This window comes from Acanthaster planci, linkage group LG16 (assembly GCF_054643075.1).
Source record: "Acanthaster planci isolate LZ-2023a linkage group LG16, COTS_SCS, whole genome shotgun sequence".
NCBI lineage: Eukaryota > Metazoa > Echinodermata > Asteroidea > Valvatida > Acanthasteridae > Acanthaster > Acanthaster planci.
The window spans coordinates 6739548-6758877 of NC_141792.1; the positions used below are offsets into that span (position 1 = coordinate 6739548).

The 19330-nt window shown below is 45.6% G+C and overlaps 2 protein-coding genes and 1 pseudogene across 4 annotated transcripts in view; 1 reads left to right on the forward strand and 2 right to left on the reverse strand.

Moving 5' to 3' along the window:
• The window catches only part of LOC110987575 (cationic amino acid transporter 2-like), a 143393-nt gene that overhangs the window by 40089 nt on the left and 83974 nt on the right, over nt 1-19330 (reverse strand). For both annotated transcript variants that reach the window (XM_087147371.1, XM_087147372.1), the window contains one exon: nt 3838-4143. In XM_087147371.1, the coding sequence (XP_087003497.1) occupies nt 3838-4143 (306 nt within the window). The remainder of the gene's footprint in view (nt 1-3837; nt 4144-19330) is intronic.
• LOC147796442 (uncharacterized) lies at nt 13290-15787 on the reverse strand (annotated as a pseudogene). The gene is made up of 3 exons (XR_015428084.1): nt 15710-15787; nt 15180-15364; nt 13290-14578 (listed from the first exon to the last, which is right to left on the reverse strand). The product of XR_015428084.1 is annotated as an uncharacterized LOC147796442 (transcript).
• Nucleotides 16631-19225, forward strand: LOC147796443 (uncharacterized). Its single transcript, XM_087147600.1, has one exon. The coding sequence runs from the start codon at nt 17112-17114 to the stop codon at nt 17943-17945; it is 834 nt and encodes a 277-aa protein (XP_087003726.1). The 5' UTR covers nt 16631-17111; the 3' UTR covers nt 17946-19225.

Sequence of the window (19330 nt, forward strand, 5' to 3'; positions counted from 1 at the left end):
CGGTATCCTAATGACACAGCCTTTTTCAGTTCGTCCGTGACCCACGTACCAGTGATAGCTCTATGAGAGTCCTCGTGTTCGCAGAGGGTCATCTGTAGAGTTTCACTACACTCTCCACACAGAGCAAACATGAGCTTGCCGCCCGCGTGGCGTGCAAGAACGGGATGGTACAGCTTTCTCGGTGGTAAGACTTCGGCTTTCACAAATCCTTTGTACTCGTCAATGGATGCGGCGAAATTCTCCGTGATGATCTTGGGATGACCCAGGGGAAACTTTCCGTACTTGCAAACCCAGGGATAGAGGCTACACACGTCCACATACTTTATTTTTTCATCCGGACCGCACTTGTGATATAACCTGGTAGCGTTTGTTCTTCCTCTGAAGAAAGCGTCTCGTGGATTGAGGGGTGGGATCACATCTTGGGCGTCCTCTTGAAGATCATCTAAAAATACTCGTAGATCTGCATTACTGTCTGCCATTCGTTGAGAGTCGCATTCCCACATTTCTTCCACGTTATATCCGGCATGTCTCAGATCCAAGGTACGCCGAACGGTGGCTTCATAGCGGTCTCTCATGCTCAGCGAAGTAAGCGGGGTTGTCACGTCTCTGCGCGTAAAACATTTTGGGCATCCGTGCCACAGACAACCGTGGAACTCGAACATGGTCTTCTCGTGCCGTTGAGCACGTGCCTGATACGGATGTTTCTGGAGTGTGCTACCCACTTCAACCACCTCAAGGCCACGACAGACTGAGTGTGATTCCTTATGTTTTTCGAAACACGAGGGAATCTTGAACATCCTGTTACAGTCTGGGCAGTCAACCCAACCCGTAAAATCGCAGTCAGGAGAAGACCGGTAACAACACAGACACTTAGCCGTGCATTTGTGTTTTCTTTTATCGTCGTATCCTCGGAAACAAACGTCGCAAAAGTACGATCTGCACAGAAAACTTGTCATGGATCTTGTAACCGCATAGTGGCTGTCGTAAAAATACAACTTCTGTGGAGCTTCCTCCCCCTTGAACCAGATGGCATTAAACAGCTCCTTAGACTGAACGAGCTGCAGACCGTCGCTGGAATTTCAATAATTCTTCTAAGCCACATCTCTGTGGGGGAACGTCTGCCTGACGGTGCAGCTGTGTACATACTGAGACCGTCCGATTCAATTCTTCGTGCTCGCATTTTTTTATTCATTCTGAATTATTTTGGTTTTTTCTGTTTGCTCTTCCATTACACAAATGCTGTGCTTGTATAAAATCCATTAACGCACAAAGTGACAAAGGCAATTTATTCGCTCTGAAACGGTCAAGTATTTCATTACTTCAAAGAATCAGCATGGAGTTCCAAAAAGCCCTAAACAAAGGCCAACGTCTCCTCGATTCCGGTCAATGGACGGCTAAGACCATGATCACTTTTCTATATTTTTCCATGTTGGACAATATAGACTATTTCGCTGACGCCGACGTCATCATTGCGAATAGCAACACTTTCAATAGGCTGGCTCTTCGCCACTGCCAGAAGGGTCAGTGGGTCGTGCTATTCACGCTGTATCGTCTGTAGGAGCGAGCTCGGTGCGGTCGCTACCGGAAATGGTACGGCAACCACCATCAGCTGCAGGGCAGCACCATGAGCCTAAAGATATTTAGATATTTAGATATCTATATGCAGTCGAGGCGGCTGTAACTCGCAGCTGGTTCCAGACCACCAAACAGAGATACTACCGAGTGACAGAAACCCTGGCAAGAATGCTTCTCATACCCGTGGAACTGCAGCGCTACATGGTACACAGGCGCGGGTTCATCAACATGGAGTGCACAGCCCGACAGGCCTTGTCCCCATGTCTATTCTGACCTTGCAGGAGCTGGCGGGAAGGACCATCCTGAAGGAGCTTCAGTCAGCCGTCAAAAAGCCGACGGAGCGGACGACAGAGGACTGGATGTCATTCCCCTTCTTGGTCTTCTCCTTGGAGATCCCCGTTGTTTGAAGACTTTCATTCTGTCATTGGAATGAGAGCTTTGGATTTTCTGGGCCTCTCTACAAGACCCCGATCCGGGGTCACAAATGTTCACAAAAGAGATAAATCCTTATCTGTCTCTGCGTCAGTCTACGTGTCTGTGATGGAGTTCCATTTTAGAGTACGCGGCGCGACATGCGGCAAATTCAGGTGAGTACGTTCGATTTTCTTGCTTTCATCTTTTAACCAGCCCCTCCACCTCCTCGACCGCTGTCGCGGTTATGCCCACCATCTCCGTCGACCTCTCACCCATTCACCGATTACTACTCACCTTTGACCTACTAACCCCACCGACCTTTCTGAACCTAAAAATAACTATCACGTGACTTACACGTGACTGGAAGTGGGGTCAACCTGATCTATACTGCACCGGAAGTAGGTCAAGGGTCAGAGGTCAAACTGATCTATAATAACTACCATTACTACTCATGGACAAGGAGACCTACAGTACGATACCACCGGAAGCAAAATGTCGTTAATAAAATTTGTTTTTTTATCCAACTCCAGGTGACTTTTCCTAAATATTACTTGAGGAAAACTAAGGTAAAATTCCAACAAGAGTGTTTTATGGGGTGATTCAACTAGGACTCATTCTTCCAAAAATTATTGAACGGGATAGGATGGCCCAATGTAATAGGCAAGGGTTTCCTGAAGCTTGCTACTTGACCTTTTACTTTCAGGCTGTATTAAATAGAAGGATTTCACATTAGCACTGTCTGCGCACATCTGCATCGAAACCGAGACTCTCTGTGTTGAACTTCGTATCGCGTGCGCCTGCAGACTCGACACAGTTTACATGCAGATACACGACTAGTACGCTCGTTCGTGGTAAATTACCCTCATTTTTTCTTTTGATGTTACGAATCTTCTGGCTGCATACACATACATGTAGCTCAAAATTAATACAGCCAGAATCGGCCAGAATTTCATGACGACGAAATTGTTTACAAAGGTTCAGTCGCATGTATCATGAAAGAATAGGTACTGGTATTTAACTGGATGGATTCTAGGTTTTGCAGCAAAAAGGATTGGCAAGCAGTGTGAGGAAAGTCAAAGCCGACTCAGGTTTTCTACATTTCCTCAGGCCGGGGAGTAACGTCATAGCAATGGGCCAAGGATCACGTCAGCTCTCAAGCCGCATGTCAAGTCATCCTGAAAGACTCTTCCACCAAAATTTGCAGCCTGAAAAGTCTGAATTTAACATGTATTTTGTGTCTTGACTCCTTACTTTCAATAGTCTGATAATAATACGACTAAGAATCGTGAGCAGTCGGCACAGCGTCAATTTGTGGCAGAGAGTGCATACCTATCGTGTATATCGTGCGTGTGAAGCTGGCACATACAGCCTCATTTTCAAATGCAAAGTACGCAGATCGACACTAAACATGTCATATTGGGTCTCCTCTATAATTGTGTACCTCAGGGTCCTATGCACTACGGAAGCTTAGAGGGACCACCCACGATTCCACTTTTCTGAGATACTTTATCTCGGAAAGACAGAATACTGAGATAAAATGTCCTTCTGTGCAAGATGTCCTTCCCCGATATCGTATCTGGGATAGACATCTTTCTGAGATACGATATTGGGGAAAGGCGTCTTTCCCAGATATAATATCAGGGAGGGATATCTTACCCGGAAGCAATATCACAGAAAGACTTTTTATCTCAGTATTCTGTCTTTCCGAGATAAAGTATCTCAGAAACGTGGAATCGTGGGTGGTCACTCTATAATGCTTCTGTAATGCGCCACTCGGACTATGCACCACTTGTACACAGGTCCAATGGAAGTGCTATGCAGAAAATGTGTTTCATTGTGAGAACTCACCGGCTGTTGAAATGACATCGAATCCAATGAAACCATAGAATCCCATTGCCGCTCCAACCATAACCCCGCTGAATCCATACGGCATGAAACCTCCGCTGCCGTAATTTTCACACTGCGGTGGGGACGTCTGGTTGTCGGGTTGTGCCTTGCATGGACCCTTCGGCAATTCCACAGCGGGAATGTGCCAATAGCTGGCATCCAATCGAAACATGCCGCAAATGATGACGTAGATAATGACGAAAAGATTGAGAGCAGCAAAAATGTTGTTCACACTGGACGACATTTTGGCGCCAAACCCGAGAGCAACTAGAAAGGACACATATTGAAGATAGGGGTAAGAGACCCTGAAGTTCATTTGCATACCGGTACTTTGCATAAACATGAATACGTACGAACAATTTGTTTGTGAACTCTTTTGAGAAGTATAACATAATGACTCGAACTGTTTAATGATATAATGAGGATTACTGACATAATCATCAAAGGCCTCTAAATTACCATAGGTAATACAGGACAGATAAAATTCACATTATTTTCCAAGGAATTTTGGAATAAGGGCAATGTAATTTCAAATTTATACACTTAGCAGTTGGACACACGTGAATATTAAATATGCAGACCCGTCACTAGGACTTTTCGGGGGAGGGTGGTGCAAATCCTCAACAAAGCGAATAAGTATAGATCTTTGGTTTTTTGTTTTGAAAAACAGCAGAATTCATCAGGTCGTACCAAATGTTTTAGGGGGTTACAAGAATACTCCAGAAGAATGGATTGACCGAGGCGAAAAATACCAAAGCGTGCGGCATTTTTTTGTTTTTGCGCAAAATGTTCTTTGATAGCTCAAAATCTTTTCTTGCCTCAAAAGCGGACCTTTTAGTCGTGGAGAGGGGGTTCTGACGCACCCCCTGCACCCCTCTAGTTATGGGCCTGATATGAAATCCTTTTCAAACAGGTGTGAGCTACATCTACCTAAAACACAACAGCAGACCAATAACCAACTACTATTGCAGTGCATGATAGTAACCATACACAACAATGGCCGCCATACTGCTGTCCCATATTACCTACACCTGTTGTGATCTGATGACCTTCATAATGAGCACTGTAACATCTTATGTCGTACATACAATGGTGGAAAGTTTTGCAGCAGATTAACCCCTTCATAAGCATATTACAAAAACCACAGTAGTACAGATATTACCATTCTGTGCCAAACACACCATTCCACCTGTATCCTCCCATAGTTATCCATCCCTCTATCCCGGGGGTCTACAAGCCCCTTATCGCCCACAAGCCCCCTTCACGCCCACAAGTCCCTTCGCGCTCACAAGTCCCTTTACACCAGATCCACAGAAATAAAAGTGAAAATTAAAATCACTCCCTAGGCTCCCCGCCCCATCGCAGCCACAAGGTCCCTCCTTCACCTGCTATCTCCTCAGAAACAACAGTGTGAATTAGAATCATCTCCACCCAGAATCATTCTGGTGTTCCGTGTAATTCTTTTATTGGTACTACGGATGTAATCGAATGAAAATGCTCTCATCAAGATCTTCTCTTCTATAGGTGAATTTGACTTTACTTGGATGGGTTTCTTCGGGTCTTCTTTCAGCGGATCTGCCATCTCAGTGCATTTGCCAATCGATTCGTTGGCGTTAGTAATACCTCGAGAGAAACACTACTTTTTTTAACGCGAATATACCTATAACCGTCTATGTTTTCTATGACGTCTGGCAAATTTAAACATCTGTCTTGTTTTTAGGCAAGTAAAAACTGTGTTTTCCCTCGTTTTATCATTTTATTTTCTCAAACACCTTTCTAAAAACGGTCAACACCATTTTTGCCGAGTTTCCCAACTTAATGAAGGTGTTTAAACCCCACGCGTAACAACGGACAAAGCCGTGAATCATTTGATCAGCGATCCTTTGACTTTTTATCAAAATCAGTTAATTATGCGGTGTAGTGTGCATCGACGGCTAGTGGGGTCGACTGGGATCTCCCAACGACAAAACCTCTTATGTATCTGCCTTGCTTCAACTTCACTTGTACTTTATACGACATGACTGTACCCATACTGGGCAATGACATCTTTGACCTTGAAATAAACATTACGACAACCAATATGACAACAAAACATCACCCTCCTGAGGACGAACAGAGCATACTGTTCGGAATGTCGAATGTCCACCATCGGTTCTTCTCAGAACCACACACTCATAAAAGAGATATTTTCTTGTACATGGTGCAACCGCAAGCCTAACTTACTACTTGTATAGCTTGAAGTCTTATCTAACAGAACATTTGTTGACACCTGTCGGTTTTTTAATGTGGGTGAAAAGAGGTCTTTTTATAAACAAACACGCGACACGTTATCATATGGATTGGGTACCGCTTTTATTACAACGGGGGATACATTCCAGTTCCCGGCAAAAAACAATCACAAGTTACACATTCCTAATGGCACTTACGCAGGAGCCACTTACAAGGGATTCGGGTGGGTCAAACCGCATAAAGGGTCTAGTCACACGAGTCTTATACCGTGACTGGGATTGAGCAGTGTGAAACCGTCACGAATGCTTGGTGGAATTTTGTGCCTTAAGTGTCGAATCTCACCAATGTGAAGGCTTACGGGTACGATTTGTTAGGAGCACAAGCTCAAACAAAAGCCAGTGTGTTGGCTCCCGGAATGGAGTTGCATTTAGACGCGCAACAAAAATTTCTCAGTATAATCATCGTATTTTTGCTGTTCTTTTCTGCCCCTTTTTCTGTGCATTATTTACAGGTTTGGATGTGACCAACAGTCACAGTGTGTTGTGTATGGCCGTTGAGCGGGCTCCCGGGCAGCCCTCTGTTCTCAATTTGGTGGATACGTTCGAACAATAACGGCCCAATGCTATGAGGGTCTGGCCGTGAGGCAGGGCTTGGTGGGCTGTCCCGCTCTTTGTGGTGTGGTTTTGCGTTATCCAAGATTAACAGCCGTGTGGGAGGGAAAGACCCGGCGGGATGAATAGGCCAGGTTGAGCTTGCTATGCCGCAACACTACCCTTGATCAAGGTTGACCAGAGAATGAGCTGTTCCTTTCTCTAGGCTGCAGGTACCGGGCGTTGTTACCTACCACATCCCAACTGCTTCTGCCACAGGCGAGTCTGCAATACAACACGGCGCTCAGCCTCCCGTTGCATCGGATGATGTCAGCCCTTTTGCTTTTGCTGCTACGCCGCTGGGGCTTTTGGCCGCCACAACCCGTCCGCAGCTCCGGTCTGCCAGTGGACTCCAGCCATGAGGCCACCAATACTGACCTGGGACACTCCTCGTAGCATACGACAGGCCATTCGGGGGACCCCCACCACACTGCACCTCCAACCGTTCCGGCCTCCAGCTCCCCCACAAGAAGCGCAAGGCCAAGACATCTTCCTCGGCTTCTTCTTCCTCGTCCAAGGCTAAGAAGAAATCCCGCTCCAATCCGGATCCACCCCGTGGATGGCGACCCTCCAGTCCCTCTCGGAGGCCTTCACCTCTCTAGCCTGCAAGATAGACTTCAAGCCGCAGCCAGCGGCGACAGTATTCGTCCCTCCTCCCTCACAAGGGGCATTCTCTGAGGCTGAAGTGGTCTCTGTTCTCCAGCCAGAACCGTTCCCCCGCGGGACCCGGCTCCGGATCATGTCTCAGATCGTGGTGACTCTGTCTGTTCGGAACACGGTTCGGCTCTCCCCTCCGCAGGCTTTCAACTGCTCTCTTCTGTGGATGATGACACTGACTCTATTGCCCGCCTGACTCAACCCGAGGGCCCCCTCCGCCTTCCTGAGCGCAACATGATCCATGTTCTTGGGCTCCCATCGTCAGACTCTACTCCTGCAGACAAGGGCACACTTCGTTCAAGCGTCACCCTTCACGCCTCGAGTCAGCTGAGCTTGTCTTCCCGCTGGCGCGGAACTTCTCCCAGGACTATATCTTACTACCATTTTCCCCAGGAGGACGTCTCTCGTCCCCCCCGATATCCCTTACGCTGCCAGAGACAAGATTTCGTCCAATTCCGGCAAACACAACACCTTTCGGAATTCGGACAGGGCCAACTTCGACTCAGTTCTCTGTCGCCTTGATATGGCTTCTCGCTTCGGCCTGCGAGAAGGACTCTCCGGTCTCACCTGATTTTGCGGCCCTTGCCCTACAAGGGCTCGACTAGGGACTTAATTCCGTCTTTGAACAGTTCACCCGCATTTTGCCTTTGGCCACTTCCAGCCGCAGAGCCAACGCGTTGGACGCCATGCACACATTCCCTATAAGTCAGTCAAGAAAAACCTGCTGGATATGCCGCTTCTCAGAGACGATTTGTTCGCCGGGAAATTTACCGAAGTCCTTGAGTCAGGGGTGAAGCGTATCGAGACCACCAAGAAAATCTCACTTCATGAACTAGTGGCTCCTCCACCGAGACATTAGTCGACCTCCGCCCCGACTGCTCCTAAAAGACTCCAGCCATGTCTCGCCCGCTGCAAAATCCTTCGCTTCGAATACTGCGGCCAAAGCTACCAGTTTCGAGCTCTTCCGTTCGGCCTCCCCACTTCACCAAGGGTCTTCATCGGGGTCACCAAGACATGCGACAGCACGACGTTCTCATCTTTCAATACCTAGACGACTGATTAATCATCAGCTGTTCCCCCGACGAGACCCAAGGCATACACTCCCCTCACCTTCACCCTGGGGTTTCTCATCATCTACAAGAAGTCGGCCCTCAACCCATCACAGAGGCCGACCTACCTTGAAGCGATCCCCGACCTCCACAAAGGTATAGCAGCTCCGACGCCAAAGTGCATCCTCAATCTGCGTCAGTGTGTCCTCCAGTTTCTCTTGTCTGAGGCTCCTCCAGCATTAGCCTGGCTTCATCTCCTGGCCAGCCTGGTCGACCTCGTCCAGGCTGTACACTTAGCGGGAACAAGCAATGGCATAGCAGAAGCACTCCCTCGGGGCACTGTCCGTCTGACACAGTGGACTCTTCATCCGAACACGGTCAGCCAGATTTTTGCGGAGGTCGAACGTCCTCATATCGACCTCTTTGCATCTGCCGACAATACCCATCTTCCGACATTTTGCTCTAGGTTCCTTCACCCAGCGGGCATGGGCGACAGACGCCCTATAGGTCGACTGGTCGGGCCTTCTGGCATACGCCAATCTTCCCCACCCCGTGGGTCCTGTCCAAAATAGAACAGGAGCCATGTCGGATCCTCCTCATCACTCCGTTCTGGACTCGCCAACCGTGTTTTCAGAGACTGACAAGACTCCTGGTACGACGGCTGCTGGTCCTTTCAGTCAGGGAGGACATCCTTCGCCAACCCAAGTCAGGGATCCTCCATCCAGTACCGGAGGGTCTTTACTTGACGATCCTTCAGGGCATCGAGCCTTTCTGCAGAAACTGCGTCCATCGCGGCCCGTGTCGACGACTGTCCACCTTAAAAAAAACGACTACAACATTTTACCAGATGGTGCGACGACCACAATGTTTAACCAGCCCAAAGCTCCTGTGAGTTCTGTAGCGGATTTCCTCATGTATCTATTTCACTCGGGCCTCCAGACGTCCACCATCCGCAACTACCAGTCAGCCTTGGCGGCTGTTCACTGGGGATTCATCGAAGGATTGCCTGTTTCTGACAACACTGCCATCCATCATCTCCTTCGAGGAATGTTCGTCGAGCGTCCCCACGTAAAATGCGTCACTTTTATCCTGGGACCTCGGAAGCGTCCTATGCATTCTTTTTGGTCCTCCCTTCGAACCGCTGTCCGATGCGTCTGATCTCAGCATCAAACTGGCATTCCTCCTTGCGGTCATTACATTGAGACGAGGTAGCAAGCTGTGTGCCCTATTGATTGCCAATGGTCACATCCGCTGAGAGCCACACGGCGTTCGCCTTATCCCAATTATCAGGGTTTTGACGAAAAATCAGACGCCTGCCTTCCGACCTCCCGACATATTCGCCTTGACATAGCCACACTATCAGGAGACGATTCTGACAAGAGATGGTGTCCGGTTTGGACTGTCAAGTGGTATCTTGCCAGGACCAAGCATTGCCGAGAATCTAATTCCCAGCTATTCGTCATCACGATGAAACCCTAACTCAGACTGGCCGGCACAACATGATGAGACGACCTGATCTCACACCACGGCCCACGATGTTCTTGTCACCTCTACGTCCTGGCCGTACTTCAGAGGAGTTCCTCTAGCTGAAATCTGCCAGGCGGCTTGCTGGAAATCTCCCTCCACCTTAACCGCGTGCTACCTGATAAGATGTTCCGAAGAGCAAAACAACCCATGGCAGAGTGACCCTGCGTTCGGCGGTCTGGACAATGTCCAGTACTGTTCCGGGCTGGGACTCTTTAGGACAAGCTATCACCAGCTTATGGAGCGATGTTGCTGAAAGATGTTAAAATTTTAAAACTGATTTAGATTTATTATGTTTGCAAGGCAGGTTTTTTTAACACTCTTTGCAAATTCGTTTAGTTTTACCTTGCGGACAAACGGGTATACATTCGGGGCATGTATATGTTACATTTACCGTGTTTAAACGTGGAGCGTTGTCTATTTTTTCTAAACACAATAAACGGCACAGATTTCGTAAGTTATTTTTTTTATTTCAAAGTCGTCGATAGATTTTGCTTTGTGTCAAACTTTACACATTTGTGTATCCATAATTTCTTCGGTTATTATTTAATATTTAGCAAGAAAAATTTTTTTTTTAAATTTTAAAAACATACAGAGTTTACGCGGGAGTTTTGTGAGGTCGTGGGGGTTTTCCCACGGTGTTATACGGTGGTTGTTCTGGTTCGAGACGATTCTATTTCACACTTTTATTTCTGTGGAGGTAGCCGGCAAAGGGGGGGGGGCTTGTGGGCGCGATGGGGCCTTGTGTGAATAGTGCATTTGGCGCAGAATCCTCATCAGATTTTTGGAGCCTTGGGAGTGATTCTAATTTACACTTTTATTTCTGTAGATATAGCGCAGAGACGGGTTTGTGGGCGCAAAGGAGGTCTCTTAGGCACGAAGGGGGCTTGTGGACGCCTCAGATACATAGAGGGGGGATGGATACCTACAGGAAGATACAAGATTGGTGCAGAATCTTCATATCTCTACTACAACTTTTGGAGCCCACCTCTCCATTAAACTTTCATACCACAATTTTCCTTGAAAACTTAGTATTTAACGTTAGTTCAAAATGTTTTTGACCTTCATGAGTAAGAGTACGCTAGGTCCATATCCTAACGTTAGTTGGGCACATAGTTTCATTGTTCGTTACTGTTACTTCATGTAGCCTAAGCCCCCTATGCCTAATTGTGCTGGTGTTGCCGATAGGCGCGGCCTTAGTCCAACAAGTAACTAGGGGAATCGTAACTAAGACCCTAAAACTGAAGATTTTTCAATCTCAGGTGGACTTGTCACTGTCAGTTTTTAAACTGACATGTCCACCTCTGATTGAAAAATCAAAACTGACAATTTTGTAATCTGAGTTGGACATGTCAGTTTTTAAAGTGATTGAAAATCATCAGTTTTAGGGTCCTTGTTACTTGGACTACCTATAGCCCCAATGAATGTGGCCAAGACACTGGGTTAATGTGGCAAGCCACATGTAAGCTGCAGAGGCCTAGGACTCTAGGAGGCTATAGTCTACGTGGTCTAGAGTTGAAGATTTTGTGAACTTTTATTTTACTGTAAGGCCTACTTTTTATTTTTGTTGTAGGCCTGGGCCTGCCGGTTTTCAATTGGTTTTGTTTTGTTGCTGCCTTTGCTTTTTTGCAGGGTTTGCTGGGTGTTGACAGTTGAGTTTGCAAGATGTTGGCTGCATTAAAAATCCTGCATGATCTGTTGAGCCACTTTGGAAATCAATTAAGTGGTTTAACAGTGCAGGAGGGAGCTCAATTTTCTTCAGTATACAAGTTCGAGTTCTGCATTCTAACAACTTTTAAGTGCCATTGTTCTTGTTCCGACTTGGACACAGTGCCTCAAGTGATGAGCCATGATTTCTTAATCCAGCTCCAGCATGTATTGTATGTATATAAACATCTCAATAGCAAAACATGTAATTATTTGAACTTTTACATGTTGGAACACATGGAGACCCTTAACTAAGTTACAGTTTTCAGTTGCAAACAACCAACAAACCATGACAACACTATTGAAAGAACATGAATGTTTGAAGTAAAAATAGAGATGTTTCCACAGTTGAAACACCAAATAGGCCTTAAGTTGTTTTGGTCTATTATTGCTTTTAAATTAAAAGATTTGCTTAAATTTCAGTTCCACACAACGTAACCAAGCACGACTGTTGTATCAGGGCAGTTCCACGGAAACATCAACCTCTGAGCCAAAATTTCAAAATGGTCCAAATGTAACAAATTATATATCATTTTGAAGCTTATTATAAGTATAATAACACACACTGTTGAAGTGTCCAAAATGTACGTCGGACACAGTGGAACTGCCCATCAACTCCCTGGCAGTTATTATTGAAGGGTGTGTTTTCTAGGAATTCCGTTATTTCATTATTTGTATTATTAATTGACTTCATCCATATTCGTCGATTTACAGGTGATGCATTCACAACGACTTCGAGAAACTCCCCTGAAGCCATGGATAATTACATAAAGGAGTGGCAAAGTATTGGCAACACACTGTGACTGTATAGCGGGCATTGGGGAGACGTGTACACATGTCAGTGCACTGATGTTCTACACTGACACGAAATTCCGAGCCAAAAACGGTGACCAAAGATCCAGCTTACTGGAAGTTACCAGCATCAGTAAAAGAAGCTGCCTATCTCCCTGCGTGTAAAATAGACTTACTTCGGCCAAAACTAAGAAGAGGCAGTTGGATGTACTTGAAGATGGATCTGTCAATACAGCTGATGGTGGTGATGTCAAACAAAAAGCTCAGGTACCAGCCCCACAAAAGACGAACTTGACTTGCTCTACAAAGATCTGAATGAGGCAGATACAAAGTCTGCAATTCTCACTGTTCTTAACTACAGCCATCAATTTCATCCCGAAGGAAGCAACTTTCCAACAGTCTTACCAGGCCTGTATCACTCAGAAAATTGCAAACTGCCATTCCCGAACTTGTTGAAAAATGTACTGAAATGTCTATTTCCATCAGCAAGGATCAGGCAAACAATATGGAGAAGGCCACACGCATGCAGTCGAGCAGCAAGAAGTGGTATCAATTTCGAGCTGGCCGCATCACAGCATCAAAGATGAAGAGAGTATGCAGAACAAATCCAGATCAACCCTCTCAATCTCTCATTCAATCTGTCTGTAACCCTGAAACCAATAAGTTCTCTACAACAGCAACAAAATGGTTTCATCGGAGCTGTCTCCAGATAATGCAGTTTCCAAAAGGGAAGTGGTTCTGCCCAGAGTGCCGTAAAACCGTACATGTAAGAAGATACCAAAATAAGACAGGCACATACACACAGTTTCTCTCCCCATGAATGCTTTAGTTTAATGCAGAAGTTCACCATCCCTGTAAGTATACATTCTATACCAAAGTGTTTTCCTGTTGCTTGTAAAATACACGATGAATCAACATCCCCAATTATTTCCTCTGTCATACAAATGTAATAATCAAATTTTTAAAGACTAGAATTTACAGGAAAGCAACAAAAACTAAGTATTCTTTACACTAAAAGTTGAATTTAGTATGAAAGTGCCATTATATAGTGGGGTTGACTTGAAGAAAAAAATGTTAACCTATATAAACTTCTAATTTTAGGAATTAGAAGTTTAGCCCCCATTATTCCAATGCTGTCGGAAACATCAAATCCCCTGTCTGCCATGATCACATCAACAACACACAATTTGTGCAGAAAGCTACTGTGTTAACGACATATTTGTCACATGCTCTGCCACCCCAGCCCTCTGATATGTAGGATATTACACCCTGTGGTGTTATACCTATCAAATATTTGATCGTATTGTTTGATTTATAAGAACACCATGTTGATGATCGTGCTGCAAGATTTGATGGCCTTTCTAAGAATACCTCAAAACAGTCAATAATCACAGTTATTTTTTGACCAAAGTGTGTTCTAAATGACATGGGCATGGTTTCCATCAACTGTTGACGATCAGGTCAATATATTAGTGGCTTTAATCTCACATACATGATATCAGTCATATTTAAAAACATTTTGGATGATTTCGACTTATGTACATGAAATCAGTTTCCCAGGTCCATATGGGAAAGATTTAGCTGAAGTTTTATTAGAGTGAGAACCAGTTGTTGAAATTTAGTTAAACTGTTCAAGAATGTATGTGGAATATATACTTCGAGAAAATTAAAAAGTGCAACTAGTGTGGCAAAACTTGGAAGTCCTGTGTAATGCCTAACATTTTCATCATTGTCTTTGAAGAATACCTCGTCAAACTTGTTGGTGTTGGCAAGCTGCTCTTTCAGTGTTCTGTTTTCTTTCAAAAGTCGCTGGAGTTCTTTTTGTGATGCAGACAGAACATTCCCTTCAAGGTCAGTGTGGCAAGCTGCTTCAGAAAGCTTACCTTCATCATCCACTGGTTGAGTCTTGTGGTCTGACCCGAGCTGTAAGAGAGCTTCCGCAGCATCATGTTTGCATTTCTGCTCTTGTCTCTTCACACTTCTTGCATACCTCTCTGAGTCACGAGCGACTGAGCAACTATCTACCTTGTTGTGTCCAAGCTTCAAGCGGGTGCCCAATCAGGGTTAGAGTATCATAGAGTGTTGATGGCTTTCCTGTGGTGTCAAAAAATATGGAAAAAGCGGGGCTAATAAAAATATGGCCAAAATAAATATAGTAACAAATAGGATATTAACCTATTAATTTCGAGGGAAAGATATATACAGTCATCTGATCTGGGACTGGTCTCAAAAATTGAGAGTTTTCTTAGAACAATTATGTTTTGAAATTCTCCGGTGCTAAATTTCACTGTCAACCATGGTCAACTGACCATTGATGGCATCTGGATTGGTTCCCTGATGGCATATATTGGGCTTTGAAAAATTATTTCTGGCTGTTTTCTTTCTCATTATATTGCATTGGGGCCTTTTCATATTTTCCAGGATCCATGGCGAATATGAAAGAATGTAGCTGGATGATTGGAAAGCAGTGTCAGGAATGAGCATGGCCAACTCCTTGCTTTGACATGTCTTGAGTGATGTAGCCTTGTAGGCCTACATGTACAGGCACTATCAGGAATCGGGGAAGTATACTATTACGGGGTGATATCGAGTCATAACTCTTATTAATTTAGCAAACCAATTTGGATATACACATATTTTCAAAGTGCACTGAAATTTTGTTAATTTATGCAAAGTTACGTTCATTGCTACTCACCAGATATGAAGTGATCGGAGCATATTCATGTGTACTGTAGGTTTCTGTCACTGATGTTTCTGGAAACCCATGACAACCATTCGTGCGTCACCTTCTCTTGTCAGTACAGCAGGTAAACGATAAAAAGATTTCTTATCACGACCCCCCCCATTTCCACAGCCAAAAAGTTGACCATTTTCAACAAACTACAGTACAAACTCACTACAGTTCAAAACTTCCCGCGCGTGTGGAGTTGCATACACAGCTGACAAGTAACGGTGGTAACGTGCTGTATGTATGTAATCCAAGATGGCCGATAAACAATAATACATGTACACAATGGCATGAAATAAAGCCAAAAAAAAAAGAAAAAAAATGAACAACTCAGCTCACCCCGCTGGATTGCTGCCTCCTCCAACGAATATTTTCATTATAGATGCAGGCGTTGTAGATCACATCGATCACTTGAATACAAAATGAGTCAACGAAAACTTTGAACTCGACAGGGCTACAGTTCACTCTTTTATGGTGTTCTATTCAGGCCACATTACACTGCGCGATGAGAGTTGTTGCACTGCACGGTGACAGCTGTCACGCAGAGCGATGACAGTTGTTTGGCTCTTCTTCATGATTTTGTGACAGGCATTTCTTTTGCCTCATATATTGACATTTTGAAACGACTGGATTTGGCTTAGACTTCGGTTTCCCTGGTTCCTGCAAGAGTTTTAACCTGTTTTAACCTGGTTTCGAAGGCTGCTTCAAAACGGATGGAACCAGTGAAACTAGGCCTGTGCCGGGTACCCGGGTACCCGCCCGTCGATTTCAAAACCCGGTTCCATTTTTCCGGGCCGGGTACCCGTAAAAAAGTAAATAAATTAGGAACAAACATTCATGCATGAAATGTCTGTAAAATTTCTTACTGAAGGACAGACTTCATGAAAAACCACCGTGCCGATGAAAACCCGGTCCCGCGGTCATACATGGAACTTGAATTCGGAGATCGACAGCTAATTTTGTTACCCACTCCGCCCATTGTACCGCAAGTCGTTTTCCTAGTTCCGGAATTTCCTAGTTCACAAGAGCGAAAAAAACCACTAAATTTCACGGGCGATAGGTCACTCGCTACGTGTGATTTTAAATATTTCTTTAAATTGAATAGTCATATAAACCTTTGCATCTAATGTCTGCTTAATCAAAATGACTTTTTTAGAGTTTCCGTTTTTGTAATTTACCGAAAACTGCAAGCTTTTCCCCTACTCTCAGATCGCGCGGCGTTACCACGCAAAGTCGTTGCGAACTCAACTACACGGGCGCAGCAGAAATGTACGTGACGTAATGGGTTCGTCAACTGTGCGGCCAAATATAAAAGCTTAGATTTTGGGAAAAAAAATTGAAGTATATCCAAAACACAAAGTTGACTTCTGACCATATTTCACTCGAATTTGAGGATTTTTTAGCTGCAGTCTTACTTGTAGCGTTTTTCCCCCTTGTAAAAATAAGAACACTTGCATCTACAGTAGACTCCATGTACATTTTTCTAAGCAGTAGATTAGGAGCCTTCAACTTTTGACCCTGTAATGTCAAGCCACCTAATTGATTTAAGAGCACTCCTACACAGGACCCACTTTTATTGCTTTGGCCTTCTTACCACATTCCTCTGGCAGACTTCTGGTCTAGGATTTATTACTTTATAATTAGATTTTAGTTAGATTTACCCTTGTTCTTCCGGCCTATGTTCCCAACCCTATTTTCACCACTTGGTCATATGTTTAGCCAGTCTCATCACAACCACTCTTCAAGCAACATCTCTACATGCAGTACTCCCACTCTCTCTTGTACAAGCTGAAAATAGTTTAGAATAAAAGTTCCTTTCTTCAAAGTTAGTACCTGTTGTCAACATTGTTTCTTTCTTATACAACACTACTAAATTGGTGACCCAGACGTGATCTGAACATGCCACTCGAAGAAACACCAGCAGTGGGCTCGACTGCCACACCCATGACAGCTGCAGTTAGCCTGAAACTACCTCAGTACTGGCCAGCAGATCCACATGTATGGTTTGCTCAGGTGGAGGCCCAGTTTGCCACAAGAGGGATCAACGCGGAGAAAACGAAATACAACCACATCATTTCAGCTCTTACCCCGTCAATTGCTCAGGAAGTCAGGGACATACTCCTAAATCCTCCACAAGACACCCCCTACAAAACCCTGCGTGAGGAGCTGATCAAAAGAACAACGGCAACTGAACAAAAACGACTACAGCAGCTTCTGACAGACGAGGTACTTGGCGATCGTAAGCCGACGCAGTTACTGCGGCGGATGCGCCAACTCCTCGGTGACAGAGTACTGGAAGACTCGATCCTGCGCCAGTTATTTTTGCAACGGTTACCGGCTAGCGTACAGATGGTAATCACCTCGGCAGGAGACTCCATGACGATGGAACAACTCGCCGAGCTGGCTGACAAAGTCATGGCTGTGTCCATCCCATCTCACGGGGTAAACTCAGTGACACCGGTGGCTACCCCGACAGCAAACCTGCAGAGCGAGGTAGAGCTTCTTCGCGGCGAGATAAATCGCCTAACTACTCAAATCCAGAAACTGTCGACCAACCCTCAACGCTCCCGTTCAAACTCTCGCAGTCGTCGACCCCGTGCCGGCACTCCAACTCCTCCGGATGACGGCAACGTGTGCTGGTATCATGCCAAATTTGGTGACGGAGCCCACAAGTGCACCAAGCCTTGTTCCTTCAATGCCAGCAACCAGGGAAACGGCCAGGCCGGCAAGTAAAGGCGGCATACTCTGCCGGCCACTCCACACCCTCTCGCCTGTTTTATGTCACTGACCGCCACTCTGCACGCCAATTCCTCGTAGATACAGGAGCTGAGGTGAGCGTCATCCCTCCTACCCCGCAGGAGCGCACCCACCGTCGACATGGGCAAGATCTCCAAGCAGCAAATTCATCGACAATTGCTACTTACGGTGAGAGATCTTTGACACTTGACATTGGTATCCGGCGGCCATGTCGCTGGGTTTTTGTAATTGCAGAAATTCAGCAGGCCATAATAGGCGCAGATTTCCTTCGTCATTTCAATTTGCTGGTAGATCTTCGACATCACAGGCTTCTTGATGCCACAACCAAGTTGAGCATCACCGGCAAAGCCTCGAACACACAATCGGTCGGTCTTGTCCTCGCGCCACCGCCCCCATCACATTTCGCAGACATCCTGAAGGAATTTCCGGACATCACCAGTAGATCATCCTGTCGTGACACTCCAGTCAAACATAATGTTACGCATCATATTGTCACGACAGGCCCGCCTACAGCGGCCCGCCCACGGCGTCTAGCCCCTGACCGCCTTAAAGTTGCTAAGGATGAATTCCAGCACATGATGGCTCTTGGCATCATTCGGCCTTCTGACAGCAATTGGTCGTCGCCCCTCCATATGGTCCCCAAGAAGCAACCTGGTGATTGGCGGCCATGTGGAGACTACCGAGCCCTGAACTCATCCACAGTGCCAGACCGTTATCCTGTGCCCCACATACAGGACTTTACCAGCTCACTACATGGCACAACGATATTCTCAAAAATCGATCTCGTCCGCGCATATCACCAAATACCAATGGCACCGGAAGATATCGCGAAAACAGCCATCACTACACCGTTTGGACTTTTTGAGTTTGTTCGAATGCCTTTCGGATTGCGCAACGCTGCCCAGACATTCCAGCGATTCATCGATGAAGTCACACGCGGACTTGATTTTTGTTATGCTTACATTGATGATCTTTTGATCGCCAGTGCCGACGCCGAACAACATGCTCAACATCTCCGTCTTCTGTTTAGCCGCCTCAATGAGTATGGAGTGGTCATCAATCCGGCCAAATGTTGCCTTGGTACGGAATCACTTGAGTTCCTTGGACATCGAGTTGATGCTCAAGGGGTGCAACCACTTGAAACAAAGGTCAGTGCCATCCGCGATTTTCCGCAGCCAACTACTCTGACCAAACTGCGCGAATTTCTCGGACTAGTTAACTTCTACCGCCGCTTCATTCCTCATTGTTCGCAAGTCCTCCAGTTTAGAATAAAAGTTCCTTTCTTCAAAGTTAGTACCTGTTGTCAACATTGTTTCTTTCTTATACAACACTACTAAATACTGAATAATTTTCGCGATCCG

Bases quoted from the DNA above. Each gene is read 5' to 3' on its own strand.
- LOC147796443 (XM_087147600.1), top strand. From the start codon at position 17,112: ATGCCACTCGAAGAAACACCAGCAGTGGGCTCGACTGCCACACCCATG.